At 49.8% G+C, this 17,281-nt stretch overlaps 1 protein-coding gene across 1 annotated transcript in view; it reads right to left on the bottom strand.

The window, feature by feature from the left end:
* Positions 1-17,281, bottom strand: part of PAPPA2 (pappalysin 2) — an 86,432-nt gene that overhangs the window by 16,889 nt on the left and 52,262 nt on the right. Inside the window, exons 14-19 of the mRNA XM_034063795.1 lie at positions 15,783-15,954; positions 13,245-13,419; positions 10,934-11,147; positions 4,272-4,440; positions 3,450-3,582; positions 2,234-2,343 (exon numbers count right to left, since the gene is read on the bottom strand). Of these exons, the coding sequence (XP_033919686.1) occupies positions 2,234-2,343; positions 3,450-3,582; positions 4,272-4,440; positions 10,934-11,147; positions 13,245-13,419; positions 15,783-15,954 (973 nt within the window). The remainder of the gene's footprint in view (positions 1-2,233; positions 2,344-3,449; positions 3,583-4,271; positions 4,441-10,933; positions 11,148-13,244; positions 13,420-15,782; positions 15,955-17,281) is intronic.

Here is a 17,281-nt window from a genome sequence, read left to right as displayed (position 1 = left end):
CAATCATACAGGATGCAGGTTCAGCTAGTCATCACTCAGTATCTGTATCAATTTGCTCATTGACCCCTACTCAGGCTCTAAGACCAGGTCCCAGGAGGACTTACCTCCTTGGAGCTGGCCTGAAGCAGATACACCAGACCAACGTTCACTTGCAGGGCTGAGGTTATTGCTGGTATTTACGAGATATGAACTCAGCTGCTGCAGCCAAATGGACACAAAAGCAAGATGTGAAGTGCTCAGTTTCATTGCGCTGGAATTCACCATCCTGCTCATTGAGCAGGGGTTTGTGGGGAGCACTCATTATACAGGGGGAAGAAAAGCCCCACCGCACATGCAATTTCCTCCTTGTTAAAGCTTAGGCAGACTTTGAAATCTGAGGCTCCATAAAACAACGGCTAGCCTGTGAAAGTGTCCTAGGATGCCCTTCACAGCACAGGAGTTGCACAGAGGGGCACATGTGTTTTCTCCTAGCTTCCCATTTGAAATGCGCAGTAGCAGGCAGAATGGCTCCAGGATCCCTGGCTTTGCTTGCCCCATCCCCAAATGTGGGAGATAGATGTGGAGACCTTCTGCAGGTCCTTCTGCTGCATGTTCAGTTGAGACAATGATGGAGCTAGTGCAGGATGAGGTCCTGGCAACCCCCAGCCAGTATAGGGAAGGCAGACCTGGAGGGAGCCACTGTCAGATGTGGGAAAGGCTGGGGTTGCTGACTGAACTAGCCAGTTCCTGATCAGTCCAGAGGATGTTTGCAACCTAACCCTACTGGGGTGTTTCATGAGTGGTTGTTGTGCAACTTGAATGGCATTTTAGCATACTCATACTAGTATACTCATATTTCAGGCTGGGAAATAAGGGCAGAGGGAAAAACCTGCTCAACTGTGGGATTCAACAAATCAGAGCTGAAAAGAGAACAGGACCATGCCCTAATGAGTGGCCTCTGCAGCTCCCTGTGTTGTTCACCCCATCCTCTCCATCACCTTGGAAGCTTGGCAGCTCCCTGGAATAGCAAGTTTTTGGAGGCTTGGAGGAGCTAAGCAGGGAGCAGAGGCAGGAGCCAGGGCAGAGAGAAAAACAAGACGGTGCAGGGAGAGGGCTCCTGGCACGGGGGAGCACTGCTTCTTAAAATAACACCTCTTCTCCCTCCTCCTCCTCTCTACAAAATGCCTCCCTTGCACGAAAGCCCGCAGCCGTGGCAAAAGGGAAGCCGAATGCCGCTGTCTTGACAGGCCAAGCCATCTGATCCCTCAAAGGCAAGGACTTCTTCCAAGGCTCGTGCTTAACCATCCCACACACCCCAGGCGTCCTCACCCCCCGGCAGCGATTCGTCGTGGGTCTGATTCAAAGCAATGTACAGTAGTATCCACAGGCACGATGCTGGGCCTCCTGCGGGTTCCCAGGAGGAGGTGAAAGTGTTTGGATGGGAGCGCTGGCTCCTGGGAAAATTGTTTGCTTTTCTTTGTTCCACCTCCTTCCTTATGCATCTCATTTTATTTTAAGAAATATTACCCCAGCAGAGCTGCTTTTTGGGAAATTTGTGCTGGGAAGATCCAAACTATTTGAGTTATTTGAGCTGGTTTGCCTACAAAGTGACTAAGAGATGGGGAGGAAAAGGCTCCCCAGCTCCAGCAGCAGAGGCAACCAGCTGGCCAGCAGGTCCTGGCAGCCAGAGACACCTTTCAGCTGACAGTGCCCTGCCTCCTCCCTGGCAGGGAGATGCCTGCCTGTGGTTCCATCTTTGCTACCAGGTAACTGGGGACCCAGGATCACACCATGCAGGGGCAGCCTTTGCTATCCCCACACACAGAAGTTTAGCATGTTTAGACATGCAGCATGTCCTGAAAAATCAGTGGGATTCCTGCATTTAACTTCATTCATTGTGGTATCCTGCAACTCCTTGAAAGCTGGCTTGGGAGCTGATAACTTACACTGAACTTTGGCACGGGACAGCAGGAGGCTGTGCAGTAGCATTTGCAGGAGAGGGAAGAGGAGAAAGAAATGGTGAGAGGGAGGAGGACCCTGGCACTAGAACCTGGTTATGGGGAGCAGCAGATACCTCCAGAGCATGCAGCCTGGGCAGCTCCTTGGACCCCGCAAACTCAGAGCTCACTTTTGCTGCTTGTCTTTCCAAACCTTACCCTTCTTCACACAAGGCAGAAATTTCAGATAAAACCCATCAGACAGAGAGGAGAGGGCTCCCCTCTATGCTGCCAGCAAACTCCACCTTCCTGGTTACCTGGACTCTGGAGGGCTGCAGACGGTGATCCATTGTCTCTGCAGTTATGCTGTCGGGCAGTATGACAGGGTCGCTGGGAGGTATGATACAGGAGGGTGTGCACACAGCACCTGCAGGAGGACAGAAAGCCTCGAGGACATCAGGAGCAAGGCAATGATGTTTTTTCAGGAGACACTAAACCTGTATGTGTAGGCTCCTTACCACATCCACTACTCCACTGCAGGGTAGAGATGGACATAGAGGAGAACCTTTTCCCCCCAGCCTGAAGTGACAATTCCTTTTCCAAATCCTGAATTATGCAAGAATATACAGGAGTTGTGTCCAGTTCCCTTCTCCCATGAGGGGCCAATTGAAGATACCCTAACAGACAGATTCAGGCGCTGATGGCAGGACACGGGATCCAGCATGAAAATAAGTCCATCCTGGGTGCTATGGAATGTTTACTGAAATGCTAAGAAGCCTCTTTCAAAGGTTTTTACCATGCTGGATTCCCACTGGCTTCCTATGACCCAGAAAGACAAAACAAGCTGCAAAATCCACATTGGAAAACTAGGTGGATCTCAGCCCTAAACCCAGCCTCAAATCAGGTCTGCCCAAAGCTGAACCTTAGGAGGCCCTGCCCTGGGACTCGCCTCAGCCTGCTTTGATCAGACCAGGAGAAGTAGTGTGCTTGCTTCAGGATGACACTGACTCTGCTGAAGTGTCCTGTCCAGTGAGATGCCAGACTGAGCACTGCAGCTTTTCCTGAAAGCACAAAGAGACCAAGTCCTGGAGAAAGAAACGGATGATGTGGTCCCTCATCTGGCGAAAGTGCCCTGTTACACACAGCTGGTGCAACTTTTATCTAGGACCTGCCACATTAACCCTGCAAATGTCAGCAGCAGTAGCAAGCAGAGAGACTTTGAGGGGGACCAAAACCTAGAGATTAGGAAAGTTACCGCAAAGGGCTGGGTTTACCCTAGAGACAAGTCCTGCTCCTTCTGAAAAGGAGAGATGCTTATACTGGAGCCAGCTTTAGCTTTGAGTCTTGCCCATGATTACAACTAGCTCATGCACAAGACTCTGTTTAGAAAGGGGATGGAAAAGAAAACAGGATATTTTTCATGGATCTAGTGGGGACTGGTACAACAAGAAGAGTCATCGTGACCACCAGCTCTGTGGGAGGGCTGAGCCAACATGAAGTTTGGGGTTTGGTTTAGCTTTTGTCAGCCCTCACCTATGCCATGCCCCTGCTCACACTTGTATTCCACAAAATTCAGCTCTGGGGGTGGTGGGCAGGTGCCACGTAAGCTCTCGCACAGTTTGAACTCCTCTGTCCATAAGCCCTCCTTGGTGCAGACAATGGGAACCTGCAAAACAGAGGGAGAGCAGCCAGCTTTACTACCGGCAGCAGCAGGGTGAGCCCTGCCTGGCCACTGCCCAGCTCTGAGGGGAATAAAATGCAAGTGCCAGTGAAGTCCAGAGGGAAGTTCTCCAGGGCAGCTGGATTGCAGCAATCTGGTCCAGCCTACGTATGCTTTGCATTACTGACGAGAAAGCAAGTTGTTTTCCAGCTGCTGCTGGATCTCACCAGAGGGAATCAACTGCTCTTCTGACAAGACCATTTCAGCAGGTTGGATGAGAAAAATGGGTGGCAGAGCCAGGCAGGCAGCAGCCTCCATCCCCAGGTAAGCCCCTTGGTTAGCAAGCCTGCTGCAGCAAGATTGCTCATCATCCCAGGTGAATGTATTCGCGGCAACTTCCCAGACCCATTGGAAATCCTCTACCTTTGCTTCCCAGCCCTTTTCACTCAAGAGAAGCAGACCATTGGTTATTGGAAGAGCAGGAGATCATCCCCAGTTGCTGGTGCAGAGTGCCATGGCTGGTAACCAGCAACAAAAGCTTTGGGTTTGCAGGGCAACTGCTGTTTGAGGGTACAAAGGATGGCCAAACTGCCGTGGGGCCCCTCTGCACAGCGGGGCATAGGGAACCCTGCTCTTTTCAGGTGTTCTGCAGCACAGCACCTGGCCGATCTCTGCTCACCCCCCAAGTCACTCACCTGTTGCTCCTGTGGCTCGCAGTTGAGGACGCACTGGCTGTCCAGCTCAAAGCCCTGGGTACAGTTGTACATGCCCTCGAAGACAGGAGGGGGTGGCTCACACACCACAGGGATACAGTGCCCCTCTTCCCACTGCCCGCTCTCCAGGCACTGGACCTTCAGGAACTTCCTGGGAAAACACAGAAGGGATAAGCCCACATTCAGCCAGGACCTGTTCTCCTTGCTGGGGAGATTGCAGTGACTTAGGAGGACCAGGTGCTTTTTCCTTGATCACTTTCCCACTACTCCTCATCTCTTGTGGTGCCTCTAAACCATCTATCTGCCCCACAGCCTCTGTGGGTTCTGGGCTGCTTTGTCTCACCCCCACTAGCTACATACTTTGCTATGCGTGGATGAAGCAAGCCTCCAATAGTCAATCCTGGCATGCACCCAGCTAATACAGAGGCTCCTCTTTGTAAGACATCCAGTTCTGTCAATCCTGCTCTTGACAAGGGTCTGTCCTATCCCAGCAGACCAATACCATCCTCTGCTGCTGAAACAGCCCAGGCACAAGCTACTTGCCAAGAAAATTATGAGAAAGAAAGGAAGAAAAAGAGCAGGAGCAGAGCCCAGCAGGTTTTTAGTCCCCTGTCCTTGGCAGCAACAGAGACCACATCTTTTATATCGAGGCATCAAAACCCCGTGAGGCATCAGGCTGGATGGGATTGCTCTCCCAGAAGAGGACATGTCACCACAACCCCAGACTTTGACACACAGGTTTTGATGGTGCTGATGAGCTTTACCTCAGATAGTGTTAATTTCTCTGTCTTTAATGACACTTTTCACCTTACCCCCATCCTTCTTTGCCAGACAGTCTGCTCCAGCTGCTTGCCTCTGCCCTCTCCCACCACCAGTGCCAGAAGGCAGGGCTCCAGGCACCGAGTTATGAAGTTTATAGCATGCCACACGTATGTGGAGGGGGTTTAATTGGGTTAGAGAAACCCCTGTAGGAGACACTAAATTGACCCTTGTTCTGATGAGCCAAAACATTGCATAGGGCCAGCCGACTGCCCCACAACATGCAGTGTTGGTCACGGAGGCCAGAGTGGTGAGGGGACCACATCTCCACACCACCACCAGTAGACCTGGAGCAGGAACCGCTGGCCATTCCCATCATACATCTGCTGGGAACTCCTAGAAGGGAAATTCGAGAGATTTTTGAAACATCCTCTTTTTTAAGTATTTGCAGCTCAGGAAGGTTCCCCTTCTCCCTTCAGAAACCAGGGATCTGTTTTTCCTGCAGACTGTATGTGGTGGACAGCGGGTTCCTGCTGTGACGAATTCAGGCTCCAGCAGGTGATGTGGAGGCAGGCAAGGAAGGGCATGTGACAGGTTCCCTGGCACAGAGCTCTGCACAAATCTTCCCATCAGACCACTCCATGTGTGCCCATGGTACAAGCACCTGAGCAGCAAGTGGTGCTGCACTCACCCCTACAGTGGTAGCCTTGCGTCGACTGAAGGGAACTGCAGCTATGTACTGTTTCTGAATGGGGGAGAGGTGTCTGTGGTTTTAGCCCACCCCCAATTTAACTTTCGTGATTGCTTTCCCTCTCCATTGGGATAATGGTCACTGCCTTTTGAAGATGTCCCCATCACACCTTGCATCCTCCCATGTCTGAATGCTTTGCTTTGCCCACCTTTAAAGGCAAGTGAAGGCACATGCCAAGGGGTAGATCTGTGTTGCGTGTCCAGGTACTCCGGCAGCATTTTCCCCTTCTTGAATTGCCTGGCATTCAGGGTGTGATCCTTAAGCTGATGCCAGTAGCAGCAAACTGGCAGTGCAAAGCCTCACTGCAATAGTGATACCTCAAGCACTGAACAAACTCCCTTACAAATCAGGAGCATTCCAGCCACACACTACTTCTCACTCCCCTACTGGCCACCACGCTATAACTGATGTAGCCACTGTACCTCCCTGTTGCTCCTCCAAATCACATCAGAGGCCCTTTGCCCAGGAGCCACATGAAAACCTGGGTGGAGAAGCTGAGCACAGGGAGGACACGCTGTGGGAGCTGCAGTTTGCACAGGTGCAAGCTGTGGTTTGCAGCTCCATCATCTTCTCCAGGGCTCCTTGTCTTGATGTGGTGCTGGAGTGACTCCAGCAGGGGCCAGTGCCATGCATGACCTCTCCCACCTCTCCTCAGACCTGCATGCCCTACAACTGGGGGAAGAAACCACCTTGCTTTGGAGGCTCATCCCACCACCAGCATCCATTGAGGGGAACTTCAAACAGGGCTAACCTGGGCTGACCCCAGCTTAGAAGGTGGTGTGTGGACCACTGCCGCTTGTACGAAGTAAGCAGTTTATATTAAGCCATGGAGAAGGGAAGGGAGAGCCATTTAAGAAATATATATATATATATATATATATATATATACACACACATATAGACACAACCTCATAGCAGACTAAAATTTCCAGGCCCCCCCAACTTCTCATCTGGGTTAGCAACATTTCTCAAGGATTAACAAGGAAGCCAAGAAAATCAGAGTCAAAGCTTTCCTCTCCCACCAGGCAAGCAGATGCCTAATGGATAGAGGAGACAGGGGAGATGTCCAAGGCCAGCCATGGCTGCATCTGATGGGAAAGCATGAGTGCTCACCTGGCTCCAGAAGCTGAGCATGCAGGAGCCCGGCTGGCATCCAGCCATGTAATGGGTCAGCCAGTTTGTGGGGACCAGGTCCTCTGTACAGTAATGGTGATAAATGAGCCTAAAGCCTCATCTCCCATGGCAGGAGACTCACAGCTTCAAAATGAATAGGGGGGAAGGAGGGAGATCTGGCAGTAAACTGAAAGAAAGCAATACGAAAGAAAAGAAAGCCTGTAGGACCTCTGCTGCTGTGCTCCAAACAGCCTGGGCAACCTGGGCTGTAAATCTTTAACAGAGAACTTCTGGATGGAAATGATGCAGGAGTCCACTTGACAGCCTGTGTTTTCTTTACCTGGCTGTTTGGCTCTCTCAGCTGTGCTGGTGTTTGCCTCTTATCTGAAAGGGGCCAGATGTGGGCAGGAGCAGTGAGCACCCCACACCTTTGCACCCACCACAAATGCATAGCAGCCTGATGCCCTGCTGAACTCCAATGGCCCTGGGTTAGGCAGTCCTGCTTTGCCCACTATCATCTTTCTCATGGATTTCCAGCCTCTGGTTGCTAACTCCTCCTAGTCCACTTTCTCTTCCATGTTCTCCTGCCTCTTCTCACTCTTTCATGGTCTCTGTAGTCTTCAAATGGGGAGAGGAGTCAGAGGGACTGATATCTCCATGTAAGTTCATCAGGGACCTGTGCTGCCTTGATCTCTGGTCAAAATGAAGGCTGAGATTTTCAAAGTTGCCTGAAAAGACCTGGGTGCCCAGTTCTTTTTGCTTCATTCTTTGCTAGCAGAAGGGGCTCAACCCCTCACAAAGGTAGCTTTGAGATCTCCAGATCTCTCCAGGGAATCATCCTACATTGGGCAAGTGAAACAACCACTATGCAGGGTCTGATCTTTTTGGTCCCCTAACTGAAAGCATCCACTCAGTACTAGAGTGCTCCTCTAAAGGACGTCCTAGATATTTCTGTTAGTGTTAGTGGGCTGCTTCAGATGGTCCTTCATGGAGGAAGCAACAGCAAGGACCACTGAGAGGGTGATGCTTTATTTGCACAAAGTATCTGACCCCTGACTTTCAGGCCATCTCTTTTCAATACTGCAGATTTGGACAATGCCAAACATTTTTCATTGACAGCTCATTTTTCTGTATGATCCAGGCAGGTTGGTTGGTGCTGCCACTGGAAAGATGCTGCCCAGAAACAGAGCACAAGTGCATACGTTAAGTTCCCCTTTTTGCCATTGTTTCAGGGTTAGATGTGAAATAGCTTGGCAGCTGGAAACCAGGCTGCAATCAGATTTCCTTTAGGAAAAGTCAAAGAAGCTTTAACCTTCATGTCAGCATTGTCAGTCAGATGATCCTGCCAGCAGAAAAGCAGCAAATCTCTGACAGGATCTTGATTACACAATCAACATTTCCTCAAGGATCTCTTGTTGACAAGCAGTGATTTCTGAAGGGCCTTCCCTCACCCAGGTTAATAGATAAAAGCATCTTCTCTGAGAAAATGGATTTCTTAATCTCCTTTCTCTTGAACTTATGCTATGGGAAATGAATTTCAACTAAGATTGCAGGAGCCTCCTAAAGCATCCTTACTGCCCCTGCAGTAAAATTCAACTAACAAAATAGAAGTGAATGAATCACACAAACATCTCTGTCCAACAGCATCTCAGCTTGGACAGAGACAGCTGGATTCCAGCCATGGGTCAGGCCTGCATAAGATGGGCACTGTAGCCCTACCAGTGGGGAGCAAAAGCCCCAGGACTTGGGCCCTCAGTCTGGCTGTAATATCCATGATACTTTATGAGGTGCATGAGAGAGAAAGACTGCAGCAGGCTGATCAAAAAGGCAGCTAGTCAAGTGGTGATGATTAAATCCTGGCTGGATTTAATTCCTGCTTGCTCATACTACAGCTTAACTGTACCTGTCTATAGAAGATCCAGAGCCAACCCTGAGGAAGGTGCCTACAAGCAGCCCTTGAAGGCAATGACCAAGATTCTTAAAATACACTCACTCCGTCATTCCCCTCTAAAAAGGTACAATCGCTAGAGCTAGAGTAATTCAAAGGGAGCCTGAATTTATTTCTGAGGTTAAGCTAGTTAGCTGGTATGCAGTCTTCAGTGTTAGCCATGGATTATGCCTGACAGTATCCATTGTCCAGTATCCATGGATCATTTGTGCAATATATAGTACACATAGTCTTGCTTTCTTATGCTCATCAACACCTGTACAGCACTAAATCGTTTAGTGAGGCTGATGCTTGCTGGGTTGATGGACAGCAGGGAGACAACAGATCAAGAACTCAGTTTGCTGAACCCAGAAAGAACCCAGAAAGACTTCAGAAGACACCCAAACTTGATGTCCAAATAATCAGCAGAGACCCTGCTTGCATACCAGCATATCCAGAATGTGCACCCCACTAGTGCTGGCTACTTCCAGAGCTATCCATCACCTTCAACAACTTGCTTTCTCCAAAACTGGCCTGAACAAAGAAAGCAACCTCTTACTCAAGCAGGTCCCACCCTCTGCCTGCCAGGCCTGAAAATTCAGAAGGATATCCAGCAATCCAGCAATTGACTGGCCTGCTTACTGGCCAGTAGCTACTACTCGCTACACGTGCCAAGGGGTTTGTACTTATGCTGAGTATATATGCAGAGCTCCGGATAAGGCTGTACACCAATATTTACACTTTCAATGAAAGGCTTTTGCTTTGAATCAGGCCACTCACATAGCAGTTAACCAGCATGATAAGAAAGCAACGCATTTTCTATTAATGTTTCTTTTTTGCTTACCGTAACAGGATCATTATTCTGCCAAGATGTTAGACAAATTAGTAGCAATGATATTAGCAAATTTGAAAAGGCTATGTCAACATGCATTGCTATGAAAATATAAACCACGTTGCATGGTTTTCCTTGACTTGTCCCACAGGCTGTTCAGACCCATAGATAGGGAAGTTGCACACACATCAGAGGAGCCCTGGGAACTCCCAGAGGGCATCCTTTTTACCAGCAGTTGCTGCAGCATGACTGAGATGGCCTAACATTGCAAGCTGCATTGATCTGATTGCACATCCAGTGCCTGAAATGCCACAGGCACACAAGCTGCTTTGCAGTTTGCAAAGCAGTCCCTATGATTGTAGCTATAACCATAATTTGCTCAGCTCCCTTTGGCCCAAGAAATGCTCCTAACATTGTGAAGAGCTGTTTACAGAAACCACTTCCTTCATTACAAGGCAAGAAATTTGGCAACTGCTTCCCAGAGCACAACAACCCTACCCCAGAGCAAAGTAGAGATGAAGTCTGCATCCAATTAAAACTGGAAGGGGGCATTAAACAATTAGCACATAATTACCTGATCTGGGCTACCATCAAGACTCTGGGGAGGACCTGGTCAATGCCAGGAAATGTTTAGTGACCTACCCAATGGGGACTTCAGCTGGAGACATGGCAGACAAAATGCTACTTTACCCCCAGCGCCACGATATTGGCTGAGTGCAGGGCTAGTGAATCACCAGGAATTCTTCCCTGAAGCATTGGGGAAAATCTTCTTCAATTGAAATGCCAATGCTTGAGATTAAATTTAGCCAAGATGTGCAGGGGGTAAAATGCTAACCCTGACAAAAGGCAGTCATTCATTCTTACAACCAGCGCCTTGATCTATGCTTTATCGCTTTCAGGAAAGACAGCAGCTCCAGGAATCTTCCAGCATCTATTACATCCAATTACCTGAGAGTCTGAAAACATTTCTGTACATGCTTGATTTTCACCAAGGTGCATGGGAAAATTCGCATGCTTTAGGCTAAGGCACTTAAGAGTACACATGTGCAACAGCAGTTTACATCTTGCTTCCACCAGCTTTCACCTAAACCGGAGTGAATACATCTTGTATTTCATGAAATCTGCATGACTGGAGCAAGCTGCTCTTCCATGTACCTATCACACCTACTCCTCAAGATGGCCAGCACACTATAACCTCTCCTTGTTCACAGTGGGAGGAGAGAGGGAAGGAAACAGTGATAACAGACCCGCCGCAGACTTACTTCTTAGGCTTTCCTGCTGCATTCTCAGCCACATGGTATCCAGGCTTGCACTTGTAGCGACAGACTGAGCCCACGTCATGGTTCCCCTGCAAGCATCGTGGGACCAGGAGCTTGGCATTGGCCACTGCAGGAGGTGCATCACACTCCAGCTTGCAGTAGGCTTCAGGGAGTGACCAGAGACCATCCTCCAGGCAGGTCAGCCACTGGTTTGTTCCTGACTCCAAAAGAGAAGCAGCATGTTGGGGTTACAGCTCACCCAGGGATGGAGTTCTGCTGAGGGAAGCCCAGACCAACCAGCAAAAGTCCTCTCATTAGAGTGGATGCTGACACCAAAGCAGGCAACAGATATGAAGACCCAAAACTTTCCCTTAAAATTCCCCTCTCTGGTGATGCCTCAGGATAGCCTTCACTGTGCTGGGGGCTTTTGTGTATGACACCTATCTGTCATATTCTGTTCAGCCCACCTTCATTCTCCCCAGGTACTTTCTGCAGCTTGCCCTTACCTACCCTTACAAGCTGTCATACCCTACATTGAACATGCAGTGAAAGATGGGAAGCACCAGGAAGACAGGTGTGGGAGCCTTAACTGGTGTGACTGGAAATTCAAACCTAAAGGTTTGGCTTTAGTGTTACAGTCCAGCTCTCTGTTGTCCCTCAAATAAGAGCATCCAGTAGACTGAGCTAGCGGGTGGCTGAAACTGCACAGCTCTGAGTGCCTGTAGTAAGTGCCCAGGGCTGCATCACCCATATGGTGTGGATGATGCACTGGGAACTACTGAGCAAGAAAAAAAGCTAGACTGAAGTGAATGGGACTCCTCTGAGAGGTTTAGATCAGCAGGTTCCTGATGCAGCCAGACGGTTCCATGCTTCCGTCAAACACCTTTTTTTGGGCTCACTGCTCTGCCTACAACTGCTCTTGGGCCAGGGGCAAGACCATACCTCCACTCAGCGCTTGTGTTCCTGGCGGGCCAGTGCTGCTGAGGGTCATCCTCCGCCTTCAAGCACCGTGCAGCTGTGTCATCCTTTCCTTGCCTATTCTTAGCATTTATTAGCCTTGAGAGCCTGCCCGTAAGGATGCGAGCCTTTGGGGAGAACAAGCATCAAGCACGTCTCTGCCTTGACAACTCAGCCGAGTCGGCTGGACCTCTAAGAGTTTACCCGATGGCTCAGCAGCCTTGGCCAAGCACCACCAGCCGTTATGTCAGCTGCTGGAAGTCACCCAGGGTGCTCCACGGAGGGGACGCCTTCCCACCAAGAGAGCCTATGGCAAACCTCCTGTTGACTTCAGCAGCAGCAAGAGGCAGCTGTGAGTGAAAGATCAGATTAAAGCCCTGCCCTCAGCTGACCCATGCAAGGCAATGGGCATCATTGTGTGCAGAATTTGGGCTGTCAGGTCATTGTCCACATGCTACCCCTTGGATCAGTTCTCACTTGGGGATCTACCGGCATTCCCCTGGCATGAAAGAAGACCTTAACTCCCTGCAGTTTTTGCTCCTTAGACTGAACTTAAATAAAATAAAAAAAAGTAAATTATTTTCATACGTTTCAGCTATAAATGTCTCCATAAAATAGGACACCCATTAAAATGATTTGTTGTATGTGATTGTTCAGAGCAAAGGCGCTGGTGAAAATTCACATAAAGTCTCAATGCTTGAAGCTGTCAAGGCAATTACCCCCAAAATCCCATCCAGCTCAGCCTTGTATAGACAGGAACAGTAGCTCTTTTTCTCCAACTTGGCTTCAAAACATTCCTGCGGCTACTGATGGAGTCGGCAGAATGAAAGCCAGGCCATGGCATGTCTGGGGGGGACTGCTGTGTGTCTGGGTGGTGAACATCTCCCAGAGTGTTCTGCAGCTGCGGGCATCAGTCTTTACAGCTTTATACAGCCCCCGACCTCCTGAACCACAGGCTTTCCCACAGCCACCAGGCACTAGCCATTTTTGGCTCTCTGAAGTCCCCTGTCTGTCTGCGCTGGCTGCCTGCACGCTTCTTGACTCCCTTGTCCCCATAATACTGGAGGCTGACAAACCTCACCAGATACCTGAAGAAGACATCCCTACACTTGGGTGGATAAGGCTTGCCAGCTGGGGGATGGCAGTCAGAGGGAATTATCCCCATGCTATGGTGTCTCTACTCAGGGGGTTTGGATGCTCACCATTTCAAGAAGTGTCTCAGAAGCCCACCTGGCTGGCAGAAGCCAGGATAACTGGAAAATTCAGAGTAGCAATGCTCTGTTTGAACAACTTGGGACAGGCACAGAAAGGTGACACCAAAATAGGTGGCTAAATCTCTCAGCACTCCAGACCATACCTTGGAGCTTGGCTGGGTGGATGCAGGAGAAGGAGCATCTTTGCAGATAAGTGGTCCCCTTGGGGCAGGAGAACTCTGCGTAGTACACATGGGACTGGTCAGGAACACCACAGTCAACAGGGTCACAAGTTACAGATCTGTCCCACCGTCCTGAGCTGCACATCAGCACCACCTCCTGCTGAGGAGAAAACAAGGCTCCATCAGACCCCTAAGAGTGAGCTTTCATCTATTGGTTTACCACCTCAGCAGAAAGGGCTGACCCAGGTTTGAGGAAGAGAGCTTTCCTCCATTTTCCCTCCCAAAATGTGCCCTTTCTCCCCATCCTGGACACTGAGTCACAAAGCCCTTACCTGTTCAGAGTGTGACATTTGGGGTGTGAAAGCAGTGAATGGCCCTTGGGGTAACATGCAGGCTACCTGCACAAGAGACCTACTGCTTGGTCTATAACTGCTTACCTTCAGAAATGCTGGCTGCATGCACACTGTGTGAGTGGTGCCAGAGCACACTAAAGAAAATAGAAAATCCCTTCAAGATATGCTACAGCTTCCTGAGCTACAAGTTATTCCCAGCTCTGTGCGCTGTGATTTTCTCCCCTAGAAGATCAAGTCTTACTTCATCTGTTGATGGGCAGCTCTCCTGTTTATTGTTTTTCCTAAATGCATCATTCCTTGGTTCACAGACCCTACTGAAATCAGAGGTTCAGATAACCTCATTTAAGAATCCTAATTATATGGCCCCTCTTACACAGCTGGGAGACTGCATGAGAACCTAACATGCTGTGGTCCAATCACTAAACATGATCAACATGTGCCACAGTCTTCATCAAAGCAGAGTGGTGGATGTCGGTGTGCCACAAGCAACCTGATTTAGTGGAAGGAGTCCCTAGCCATGCAGGTTTGGACTAGATGATCTTGTAAAGGTCCCTTCCAACCCTAACTGTTCTATGATTTCCATTCCCATACTGCTAACCCCAGCCCATCAGTCCTCAGGCAGGGCTGCACACAAAACAGAGATTATCCTGATGTCCCTTCACTGGCTGTGTACAACCATGCAGTTTGTACAGTCAAATATGTGACCTGTCCTTACAGCCAGCATGTTTTGATTGAACCTGTATGTGGTGGTTCTGAAGGACATCACTAAATTTGAGGCTGATACTCTTGGGCGTGCAGCAGAATCATGATGTATCTGAACTAGAGGAGAGCTGTATGCATGTTCCTAAAACACCTCAACATGAGTAGAGTCACACGGCCAAACCAGTAACATCACTGGAGGGCTCAGGGCAGGGCACTTGCAAGCTGCCATCTGCTGTGACAGCCACATGGGGAAGCTCTGTCCAGAAGTTTCCCATCTTGCTGCCAAATACAGGAAAACTGTCACCCGAGGCAGACTTATTTTCTGGGGTTTCGTTTCAGAGAATGGGAACATTTTGTTTTCCCTAGGCATGCCTTGGCCCACAGCGCCATGTGGCCACATAATTAATAACCTCCCTTGTGATGAGGAGCTGAGCGGTGCATCCCCAGCTATCCCATTGCCCTTGCCCACACCCACCTCTACTGCAGCAAACACCAATGGATGCAGGATGGGAAACCTGCATGACAGGCACCACAAGCACTTGCAGCTCTCCTCTTTCCAGTGGGGAAAGTCCACCCTGCTGACATGGCCTAACTTGCCTCCATCAGTCTCCGCCCTCTGCAAGCTCATGCTCTTGCTCACGTTAGTGTGGAGACCAGCTCAGCCCCACAGACTCCTGTTCCCCCTCCAAGAACAGCCTGAGGACAGGACACACTGTGCCCAAAACTCCATCAAGGTCTGTGCCCACAGCTCTGTCAAGGTCTGTGCCCAGACCTGAGGCAGCTTGGCACCCAAGGACGCATCCGTCCCAGGCCCCCTCTGTCAATGCCCAAGAGCCATGCTGACTTGTGGCTTTTACAAGGCATCCCCCAGCCCTATGGGAAGCAGGACAAACTCTTTCATGGTGACCTCCGGGCTGCCCTGCTGGTGTGGGCAGTGCTACTGCAGTGTAACACAAAGGAAGAAAAGCTCTCCATGCTGTCAGCTGCCTCTAAATATAGTCACTCTGCAATGACTTCATTTTTTCCTGAGCCACTAACTTCTGTGTTGAGAGAGAAGACATCCCTGGGATGTTGACCCTCCCAGCAATGCCCGCCTGGAGAACAGATGTGTCTACCTCTCCTGCACAGTGCAACACCCTAGCTTGGGATATCACCTGTAGCGGCATTTAGCCTGGCAGAGCAGTGGTCTGGCAGTGTGGCAGCACTGGGCTGGGAGAGCCAGAAGGACTGCAGGGAGGGAAGGAGAGGTGTCACCAAGGAAGGAGCACCAGCCACCAGCACAGAGACCCAGTCCTAGAGCCTCCACTGGGCTGAGGTTTGATGGAAAAGCAGCAAGGAGGTCAGGGCTGGAGGAACCAGGTGTCCTGGGGTCACTCCAACCACATCAGCATGGTTAAATGTCTCTTAACTAGCACTTGGTCCTAGCACAGGCTGTGAGGTCACCCCCACCCTGAGGTCTGCTTACCTGTGTGGAGCCCAGGCTCTTCCCATTGCTGGAGTGGAGGTTGAAGCCCTTTTTGCAGGCAACAGTGCATGCCATGTGCCTTGGGCCATTGGAGGTACAGTTGAGGGTGGCAGCGTGAGCAAGCAGCGGCCTCATACAGCTTCCAGATCCTGCACAGGCACCATGAACACAGCTGTAGAGGAAAGAGAAGAGAGAAGAGATCAACCAGTGGGTCCCAGGACTTCTTTAGCTAGGAGGGGCTCTCTCCGGGTGACACCTACATGGGATGCTCAGCAGGCCACAGGTGCCTACAGAGATGCACTGGTATCCCTCAACCCCAGCTTCTTTCAGGCTTGAAGTCTCCTAATGATGATGCCAGGAGGGTACTTTTTCCCAGCTTTGCATTGGTTGGAGTTCAGCCCAGCCCTAGTCCATACTTTCCTACATTCCATCATGTCCTTCCAAACTGATGAAAGGAGGCATAGCCAAACATAGCCATCCAAATTCCATGCTGTCTGATGGGGTTACTCTGGCTTTTCTGCACTAGGATATGCACTCTGCATTGCACAGAGCCTGCATACAGCCTGGCACCAAAGGGACTGGTGGTGCTCAGTGCAGATGTGGCAAAACAGCAAGAGAAGGGAGGTGACAAGGAGAGAGTAGGGAGATGGGCATATGCAGCAAGGCCACAATTCTCCCATGGCCAAAGTAGGAAAATTGATATCAGATGGTCCTATCAAGCAGCACTCCTGAAGGCACAGGGGGTAAAGCTATACACAGCTGCTATTGTAGCACTGTCCCAAGCAGGCTGCAGCTTCTTCAAAAGCAAGGTGTTATCTACCACATGACAATTTCTTGTCTCCAACATGCTCGAATCACAGTAGACACCTGAGAATTTATGACAGGAGACCTCCTGAAAATGCACTCTGCAGTGCCACAGGGAATACACCTCACACATGACTGCAGCCATTCACACTTGTGTTCCCATAATACTCTGCTTATGCATATATCTCACAGTGAATAGTGGGAGATGTATGTTTTTCAAAGGCAACAAAGCCTAGACAGTAACACTGTGTGTTTCCCCTTCCTTTTGAACATTTGAATATACATAATTTCAGTCAGCCTTAGTGCAAAATAAAGACAAGATCTGCAGCAACAGATGGTCAGGAAGAAAGGATGAAGAGGCCTTTTTAAAGTCTTTGCTGATAGAAGGGTGATGAGTATGTCAAACCCTGCATTAGACATCAGAGAACCCACAGAGGATTCTCCAACTGGAAGGAAAGGTTTAGCTGGAGAAGAAACCTCTGCAGATCTTAGGCAACCAGCCATGAGATGTTCTTCAAACTGTGAGCTGCCCCTCTCAGACCTAGCAGCAGAGTTGCCAGAGCTTCATGTCCACACAGCTACACCACAGCCTATGGTGGTGGAAGGGAGAAGCTGCACTTGCTGCAGCTGTCTCCTCTGCCCCACTCTTGACACCTTCCCACTCTGCTTTTGAGAAATGTCATCAGGATATTGTC

This window comes from Melopsittacus undulatus, chromosome 6, assembly GCF_012275295.1.
Source record: "Melopsittacus undulatus isolate bMelUnd1 chromosome 6, bMelUnd1.mat.Z, whole genome shotgun sequence".
Classification (NCBI taxonomy): Eukaryota; Metazoa; Chordata; class Aves; order Psittaciformes; family Psittaculidae; genus Melopsittacus; species Melopsittacus undulatus.
The sequence above is the reverse complement of the archived record's forward strand: the minus strand, read 5'-3'. Positions and strand labels throughout refer to the sequence as shown.